Source organism: Malurus melanocephalus, unplaced genomic scaffold, assembly GCF_030028575.1.
Source record: "Malurus melanocephalus ecotype Western Australia unplaced genomic scaffold, MMel_1.1 scaffold_696, whole genome shotgun sequence".
Lineage (NCBI taxonomy): Eukaryota > Metazoa > Chordata > Aves > Passeriformes > Maluridae > Malurus > Malurus melanocephalus.
The window spans coordinates 92991-103042 of NW_026623928.1; the positions used below are offsets into that span (position 1 = coordinate 92991).

The 10052-nt window shown below is 51.6% G+C and overlaps 1 protein-coding gene across 1 annotated transcript in view; it reads right to left on the bottom strand.

The window, feature by feature from the left end:
* LOC130584351 (dihydropyrimidinase-related protein 3) overlaps positions 1-9834 on the bottom strand; it is a 29142-nt gene extending 19308 nt beyond the window's left edge. The window contains exon 1 of the mRNA XM_057384295.1: positions 9490-9834. Coding sequence (XP_057240278.1) covers positions 9490-9795 — 306 coding nt within the window. The 5' untranslated portion in view covers positions 9796-9834. The remainder of the gene's footprint in view (positions 1-9489) is intronic.
* Between the last annotated feature and the right edge of the window lie 218 nt (positions 9835-10052).

Consider the following 10052-nt stretch of genomic DNA (forward strand, 5'->3'; position numbering starts at 1 on the left):
GGAACCGGGAACCGACAGTGAAACCGGGAACCGGCACCGGCACCGGGCACCGGGAACCGGGAACCGGCATGACACCGGGAACCGGGAACCGACAGTGAAACCGGGAACCTGCACCGGGAACCGACACCAACACCGGGCACTGGCATGACACCGACACCGGGAACCGGGAACCGGCACCGGCATGACACCGGGAACCGGGAACCGGGAACCGACACCGGGAACCGACACCGGGAACCGGGAACCGGCACCGGGAACCGACACCGGGAACCGACACCAACACCGGGCACCGGCATGACACCGACACCGGGAACCGGCACCGGGAACCGGGAACCGACAGTGAAACCGGGAACCGGCACCGGGAACCGACACCGGGAACCGGGAACCGACAGTGAAACCGGGAACCGGCATGACACCGACACCAACACCGGGCACCGGCATGACACCGGGAACCGGGAACCAGCACCGGGAACCGGCATGACACCGGGAACCAGCACCGGGAACCGGCATGACACCGACACCGGGAACCGGCATGACACCAACACTGACACCAGGAACCGACACCAACAGCGAAACCGGCACCGGGAACTGGCACCGGGACCGACACCGGGAACTGGCACCGGCATGACACCGACACCGGGAACCGACACCGACACCGGGCACCAGCACCCACACCGGGCACTGACACCGAAACCGGCACCGAAATTGACACCTACACCGGGCACCGGCACCAGGCACTGACACCGGCTTCGAGAACCAGTCCTGGCCACCGATACCGACAGCGGCTTCGGGAACCAGCACCGGGCACCAGCATCGTGCACCGGTACCGGCTCCAGGCACGGACACTGTCCAGTCTGCGTCTGCATCCAGCTGGCAGGGGCGGCCCATGGCAGTGGCCACAACCAGGGCTCTGCTGGCCCAGCCCTCCCATGTAACACTGGAGAGTACAATGAACGAGGTCTGTAACAAAACAGACTGTCTCAGGCTGCTGGCATACACTTGCGTCACCTAAAACCTTCTTTCACGTGCACAAGCATTGGAAACATTAAAAAATAATAAAACACACCACCCTTCTGGCTCCAGGAACCGTAGGTGCTGTGCAAACACTGCAAGTCCTGGCAGCATCAAGGACTTCTTCCCTTATCTCCACTGTGGCTTTGGTAAGAACGTTTAAATGGTGGAATTGGTTACAAGTACTCAGCGTGTGCTGAAACAGATGTTGATGAGCCCGGTTAGTAACACACCAGCAAAAGCTGTACCATGATGCCATGAACTCGTCTGTCTCTCCTGCTTGCCACAAYCCATTGGCTGCCAGAAGGTCCTAAGAACCATGGCCAGCCTGAACCTTGCTTTCTCTTGTAGGACAGCTGCAACTCCACTTACATGCAGACCTTTGAACACCATCAGTAAGATGTTCCTACAGATCCTGCGGCCAGGAAGCTCCACTAGGAAAATCTTACAGCCACACTGGGCACAGACATTGCTGCAAATCCAATTTCTACTTCCTGACAAAAAAACCAAGCCATCTAACCTGGATGACCAACAGCCAAACTTTCCCTCCAGTTTGCTTTATGAAGTAGAACCCAACAATTGCAGCAGTGTGTGCACAGGCAGAGCCATTTCACAGCACAACAGCTGACACTGCAGCCAACTTTGACTGCTACAAAGCCCTTGGAGAAGTGGGTGACAGCAGCATGAACTCTCAGGATCGTGTGCTCTGCAGTAACCCAGCCTAAAGCTTTTACTACCCACTGAGTCTATTCCTCTGTGTGCTTCTGCTGAATTTCTTGGATAGTTTAACTGGATACATATTTATTCTAAACCCACAAACCTTTCACCAGTTTGAAGTCAAAGTCAGCAGATGCTCAATAACTCACTTAATACTAACAGGACAGTGAGAATATTGACAAAATTGAAAGGGCTGCTTGGCYGTTCTGTTTCCCTGTCCCAGCTCCTGTGCTGCTGCACCTCTGCAGTCAGCAAGACATGGCTGGAAACCTTCCCCACCGCGGCAGATCTGCGGACAGGGAATGTCTGCAAGTGCAAGGCAGGGAACAGGGGAGCAGCGCTGTGCCAGAGTCTCTGCAGCTAAGTGTGTGGGGAGAAGATTAGGTTCCAGATCATGCTGTTCTTGTCACAAGGCTGCCATGYTTTAAGAACAGGTCCTGGTCTCTAGTGAAATTAAACTGGCTGGGGCTGGAAGGTAAGAAAGAGCTTCAACTCCCATCASCAAACCTGTCGAAACTTCACTCACCCATTTCCCGGAGAGTTTATCAGTATCCCCATGCTGGGTGCTGCCACATTAACTTTGTCTAGACTCAGTAACAGAAAGAGCAGCAGTTAATTAGTTAATAACAGAKAAATGATTAGGCAGATGCTGCTGACTTCAACACTTGGACAGTTTCAAGAGCCAAGTTTGCATCAGCCCCCTGGATGCTGGCCAGCCACAGTGACTTCAGACCCCTTGTTTGAAGAGATGTGCCTTCCTCGTGGTTGCTATGTGACACTTGCACAAATAGAGTCAAACATCCCGCCCTGGGCCCAAAACATTCAAAACAGAAAAAGACTTTTTCCATAGGATCTCTTCCAGGTGCAGTGTATGAGGCATTACTCACATGCTTCACAATATCCTCTATGACAAGCATGGTCAATTTGAAAGTTACTTAAAATGGCAATCCTCAGAGCTCAAAACCTCCTCGTGGCATCAGATGTTTGTGAGTAGCTACCAGTGACAGGAACATGGTGAGGAGCACCAGTGGTGTGAATGAAAAGYAGAAGACCTGTGTTGCCACAAGAACTTTGGCACCAAAACAGACCCAGCTCTGACTGTGGCCCACCAACGCTCAGCAACCCGGCTCACCCCCTATCTSTGGAGACCACAAGGCTCCAGACCCAGCTCTAATGCAAAGAACCAAAGCAGATCCCACCAGCCCTATGTGTCTGTGACCAATGATTCTTAAACAGCCACAACCAACATTCAGTAGATATCACCAGTCACGGAACAATCTGGGCTCAAATGTCATCATGTTCAGCAGATTTRTCAGGCCAGCCTTACCCCACGCATACAATATTCTCCTCCCCCATCTATATTCTTTGCATGAAACCATCCCCTCTGCTCTCCTAGCAGATGAGTTTTCAGGGGTTAAGTTACCTCAGAGGCAGTGAATCCAAGGGAYAGAAACACCATCCCTACACCAGAGTGGGGAGTCCCGCCCCCCTCGGAACAGCTCCTGCACCCCACAAGCACACAGAGAAGGTATCCTGGCAAGGGAGAGGCTGTTTCTTCTCTTGCCAGAAATAAATGATGTTGAAACCAAACATGTCAAATGGAATATGCTAATATGTGTACACAAATGACTGCTGCTTCAAGGCAAATTAATTCAATTTCAGCCTGATCCTGCAGAGCGTTGAAGCGCCCTTGAGCTGGAAGGCTCAACAAGTGTTTTTCCTCTCCTGGGGCTGGGTCAGCTCAGTGACCCACATGAGGCCAGGAATGGGAAGGAGCTGCAAGCCATGGAGGCTGGCCCAGCACACGACGGGACCCGTCACTGCCGGGGCCGCTGTCTCTCTGCTCAGCATCACTGCCAGTGGCAACAGAAACCAGCTGAGCAGTTTCACCCCTGCCAACTCTGGTGGACAAATCATCTCTCTCCAGTTCTTCCCTCAAAAGGCACAGAAATGTTCATGCTGCAGGCAGCAGCATCCCTCCCTCTTCCTGATGCACCTAGGCTGGAAGAGCCTGCTCACTCAGAAGACCATCCATGACAAAACACCAATGCCATATCTGCAGGTAGATCACGCCTGCTTCACTCTTGGCTCCCTCTGTGGCATGAGCYTTGGCTGCACAAGAGTTTCTGTATTTCCACGGAAACAACTCAGTTCCTTCTCAGCACAAATGGGCCAGCCTGAGCCCCACAAACACAGACTCCCATCTAGTCCCCTTCTAACATGCAGAGGGAGAATAGAAAGGTCTGAACCCTCTGCTTAGCATCACTTCTTTCTCCCCCCGCCCCAAGTTGTACAGAAACATCTCAAACTGGATCCAAATCTATGTGCTGTAAAATGGAGCTCAGCTGTTCCCAGCAGGGTGATGGAAAAGATGCTGCTGGATCTGACCCATAGCCGAGAGCCAGCCCAGCTGAACAAGCCAAGGTCTAGCTTTAATTTCCAGCTTTTCAACCCGGTCTCCAGGAAGGCTGCTGGCATGTTTGGGTTTTGTTTCTTTCTCCCATTTACTCCAGCCACCTACAATAACTGATCTCTGGCAGAAAAATCAAGCTTCTCTTCCCACCTCTTAGCGGAGGTGACAATGGGAGGGGTCCATGTAGGGAAAGCTTTTGCCTGAAACAAAGCACCAGAGCACTGTAGCTCCAGATGGTCTCTACCATGGTTTGTCCCGGGATTAGAGCTGTCAATGACCAGATCTGCTGTCACCTGGAATGTCTCTCAAGACCACACATAGCAAATTATTTTTCTGGGTCTCATCACAAAGCCTTCCTGTTTTTTTACCATCTGCAGTGGCACTGATGCTTTACAGTCTTTCTCTWGGTCTGTTTGCTTGTACTTTTCAAAGCTGAATCTCTTTTTATCCTTCCCAGCTCATGTCTCTGAGCCATCTACACCACATCAGGATAGTTCCTTCCTAGTTGATAGTCACAACATCACGAGAATATCACACACACATGCTGTTCCTCTCCTTTCAGGTCACTAGAGATACTGGAGAAGAGTCACTTCCAGCACAGATGCAGACAGCTCCCCAATAAACAAGTTGTGCACACTTCCTTTAAGCCCCACACCATTTTCCTGTGGAGCCCTATCTGCCAAGCTGATTGCAAGCTCCCACTCTGCTGCAGGCAGCCAAGCTAATGAGGTGTGCACAGGGCCAGAACATTTCAGGGGTCCCCCCCACACACCACAAGTGCTCAGCTTCTTCTAGGCTGCCTCAACCTACGTGGCTGGTGCAGAGGGTGCCCGCAGTTGGCCGCTGCCCGGCCACTGTGGGACTTCTGCTGCTTGGACAGGACAGCAAGAAAAACCTTCCTGCAAAAGGAATGTAACATGAGCACTGCCATGCTCCTGGGGACAGCTGTTTCAAGCAGGCTGAGAACAGGCTGGGTCACTGYGGGGTTGGTTATCTGTTTTATACCTGGCTGCAAAACACAGTTTCTTTCCTGCTTAAAAATTCCATAAAGGCCATCATATCCTGGCAAGAGCATGGGGTTTTCAAGACCACGTCACCCCAACTAATGCTCACAGAATTGTCTCAAAGCCCTGGCAGTGCAAGACTGACCTGCTGCCTCAGTGCCCCAGAGGCAGTGGCCACACCTGCCAGCCAGCTCCCTGTTCCTACTGCACTGCCCACATACCAGGGCCAGCCTCTTCCAAAGACCTGACCACCTAGAGCTGAGTACAAGGACAAAAGAAAACCAAGGATTATTGCCACAAGGTAGTGTGAAAAGCCAAACTACTTCCATGATAGCATAAGTTTGTGGTAAAACATAAACTCTTTGCAGCAAGCAAAAGCTCTTCAACTGAATCCCTAATTTTTCTGGAAATCTAGCCCTACTGTATAACTCCCATGGAATCCAGTATCTGTCTTCTAGCACAGGGRGGTGGGATAACAAACTCAGCAGTTTTGCATAAGTGCTGGCAATAACTCCTGTCCTAGCATGAGCAGCCAAAGAACTGACTTACTGCTGTGCTTCAGGCATCAGATTTCTTTAAAAGCACAAACACATGCATGTGGGATTTTTTTCAATAAGACSTGAGTATTTAGCATTCAATTCCATGAACTTTAATGCAAGTTTAACTGTTGTATTTGTTTTGTGAGAACTAGCTCAGTGGGTTGGATTTGTTCCTATTGTTTGTAAAAGTAACTGAAATAATGTAACTCCTAATTGTTCTCTTATAAAAAGAACAAAATCAAAACACAGATGCTGAGTGGGGTGATATTGAGGTGATGAATTAAAGCTATAAATTACTTTAGGATCCCTTCYACAAATGCAGGATTTTAAACTGTGCTAAAGACAGGGCACAACTGCAACTTTAGATTGCGCCAAGGCTGCTGTTGGCTTGGTGCTATAAATTGCTGGCATTGGAAACCAAAAAAACTCAGTGCTGAAGTAAAAGCAGACTTTACAAGTGTCAGAAATACCAAGAGAGAATCAAGTTAGTCCMAGCTTTGTTCTCCATTTGAGGCAGSCCTGCCTGTATTTCCAGGGTGCATCACAAGTTGATATCACACAATCGGATGTGTGACACTGGCTGGAAAAAGCCAAGAGCAGGCTCCTGCCAGTCTTCTAGAGGGGAGGAACTCTTTGCCTGCTTTCACGGCCTGCTTCATTTCCCTTACATTCCTCCACTCCTTCCTCCCCAGCCAATCGAGCTGCCCCAGCCTGCAATGAAGCCACAAAGCCATGTTTACGGGACCACAGCCAGTTTCTTTGGAAATGACAACTGCAGAACCATGCAGCAGGAAAAATGAAGTGTCTGGGGTTTAGTGCCATGTGCTCCTGCCTGTGTGACTGCACAGGAGGACGAAAATGCAGGATCTCTGCATGACTGAGCAGCAACGAAGGACAGGGAGGAGGCCACAACAGGATTSTGGTTGACCTTCTTCCCAAGCACAAAGTGTAAGGCTCCTTCCCTGCTCCTCAAAGCCCTCTTGCCTCTGAAGATGTCCAGTACTGCAGCTCTCCAGTACTGTTCACACATCACCAGTACTCCATGAACATCCTGATCACAGGAATTCAGAGGGCACTGTCTGCAACCTACAGAGAAACTCTTTTAACTTCATGATAGTAAAGCGAACATAGTAATCCCCTCTGGCTAAACAAATGTCAAACAAAAACAGCTCTCAAAGAAAATTGCAGGACACTTCACAAGGGTAAAGTCCACACTGGCTATTACTTGCTGATGTAAACCTGCACGGAGTTAAATCACTCTTGTTAAAAGAAGAGTCTCTGTGCATAGCCCAGATCAGCGCTGTGTCTGGCCCCCCAGGGCTGTTCCTCCAAATCTTAATTGTTGTGTAACCGCTCTTGCTGCAGAACTTAGCAGGGAAAGGGACCTCCTGCTTTGAGCCAGGAGCACCTCAAGGGCCTATGYCTTGTTCCCCAGGAAGCCCACTAGTCCACAGAGGCAGCCCCCCACCACAGCCTGCACAGTAGTCCCCCTGGCCCCTATCCTAATGATTGTCACTCTCTGTCCCAAAATCCACTGGCAAATCTCAGACTCTCACTGACAGAGCAAAGGCACAGCTCCCAACTCCTCTGAGCTATACCCCCACTATGACTTCAATGCACCCCAGCATACTGTCCAGGTTTTGTCCTTCCAAKYGACTCTGTGATAAAACAAACTTGARTTCAGGCCACATGCCWGGGCCTGTATTATACTATCCAGCTGAATGACATGTGCCATCACCAGAGAGTTATCCACTGCAGTTGTCCCGCTGCAGAAATGCTGGTGCTTTAATTGTAATTAACGTCATTAGAGGAAAAAAATTTTAAAAAGAAGGTGCGTTATTCCGTCGTACTTCCAAGAAACTGTTCACTGCAAAAATTAAAATACAGATTTCTGTCTGTTGCCCTAGGCATAGGCAAGTCTCTTACTTTCAGCTTCTCTAACAAAAAAGTTGCTTGGGCAAGGTAGACAACTTGAGCTCTCTCTCTGTTTCTTAATCTGTGAAATTATTCTAAGTTCAATTTCCCTTGACAAAAGTGCCTTTGTGTGCCCTAAGTCTGCARAGTCCAAGAAAGGAAAAGTCCCCATGGCTGTGCAGGCAGTGGGGCTCAGTATGCATAAATCATTTCCCATTGGACTGTCCTATTCAGGGACACCCCAAATCTTGAAAGCCACAGTACCAAGTCATATGATTTCTTCTAGCCATGTACASGTAAGAACACATGTATGAAGCTTCTCACCCTCTTAGACAAGATGTGCAGACAAAAGAGGTTTGGCTTCTGATGCTTATCAGCTCAAAGGCCTCAGAGGAAGAAATCTAGAGGCAGAAATCATCAGGAAGAGAGGAGCTGCTGAAGGAAATACTCAGCAACAAAACACCAAAGATAAGRGTCTATGTAAGATGTCAAAAGGGAATGTGACTGTTTTGAATTTTTTACACAGCTAATAAAGAAAAGCTCACAGCAAAGCATGTACACAGGCTGTCAGGAAYTCCAGCTTCTTTTCCAACAATCAGCAGCACAAAATTGCTAATGCAGTGGTCAGTTCTGCAGCTGCTCCTTAAACCATGTGGTTGGTACTGACAGGAATAGTGTTAATTTTGCTCCTGACTCTGTAAAATGGGCTGTAAAGGAGCAAAGCTTTAGAACAGGAACTAAAAAGTGTGCCAATAAGAAACCAAAAGGCAGAGGCTGAAAAAATTACAGTGCAATGAAGAAAGATCAAAGCAAGCATTGCCTAGAYAGACATGGCTACAGAAAACAGCAAACACCTATAATAGCCTGATGCTTTTCCTCAAAACCCACACAGACCAAGTCATCACAGGCCACTGCCATGTTTCCACCAGGCTCTGGCTGATGAAGTTAGGTCTCCAGATCACAAATGCCTTCTATTTATCAGGATTTGCACTCCGGACCCAAGTGGAGGTTTCTGCAGAATCCCAAGACAACCCTTCCACCTCATTGTGCTAAGATGCAGGTGATTTTTCAYTGCATCTTCAAACATGGGGAGGGGGAGTTTGCTCATGGTTGAAAATGAGCAATCTTAAGACGGCCGTTGAAACAGTTCAGCCCCTAACAAACGTATTGACCAACAGCAGCAAATGGCCTTACTTGCCTGATACAAAAATGAGCCACAGGCCCACTAAAATCCCAACCAAAAGATTCATTCAACATTATTAATTTAATCATCTACTTGCCGAACTGCTAGTGCAAATAAGACCAGAACCAGCACAGCAAGCCATCTCACCCTCTGGCAGGACTGTGCTGTGGAGCTGGATGGATTAGTTTATCACTTTCACTTCGSTCTAAGTTGAGAAACTTTGTGCCTAATGATACCTTCAACACCGCCACTTCCAGAYCAGTGTGCCATCCCCACTTCTGGCGTGGTACTTTTGGTTTGTGCCCATGGGAGATAAAGATCTACCTGGTTTGGAGCTCCAAAATCCCCACTGCTTTTTTTTTTCCATGTTCGGCGGCGCGGTAGCAGGCATTTTTTCACAGAAGTRTAACAGACCTATTGCAGCAAACCSAGCAGCGGCTCTGCCTCTSSCCGTGCCGCGGTGCGATCGCCGATRTCCCGCTKGGCGGGCGGAGCTCCGCGCACCGGGGACTGCCGTACCGGGGGTGGCGGGGCCGCTGCGGGCAGCCGGGGCGGAGGAGCCAYCGCGGCACCGCCGGCGGCTCCTCCAGGGCCAGCCCCGGAGGCAAACGGCGACCGGAGCCACCCGCGGCCCCACACCGCCCTCAGAGACCCCGCCCCGGGGCCCGCTGCCCGCTCCCGGCCCAGCCCTGCCGCGCCGCCGGCCCCTACCCTGTCGTCCGCGGGCTCCGGGTCCTGGAGCCGCACTTGGCCGGAGGAGGCAGGGCCGGGGCCGGGAGTCGCGCCGGACGGAGGCTCGGGCTCGGGCTCGGGGCCGGGGCCGGGGCCGGGGCGGGTGGGCGGCGGGGCGCGGCGCTGCCCAACTCGCAGCGCCCCGAAGTCGAGGGTCTTGCTCTCGAAGGCACCCTCGACGCTACAGAAGAGCCCCCCGCGCTTCTGACGAGGCACCGCCGCCGACCCGGGCCGCGCCAGGTACACCGGCAGCTCCTCGTCGTCGTGCCGCCCGTCCGCCGCCATCCCCGCCGAGCCCCGGGACGGGACGGACGGGGCGGGATGGGATGGACGGGGCGGAATGGGGCGGACGGGGCGGGATGGGATGGGACGGGGTGGGGCGGGGCGGGCCCGCTGGGAGGCTGAGGGCCGGTGGGACATGCTGGGTGCCGCCCGGTCGCTGCCGGGGCCGGTTTTTCCTGCGGTCCGGGTTGCCTTCCCGGGACGCTGCAGCCGTCAGGACGGAGCGGACACGGGGCATGCTCGGCATGTGGGCCGTGCCC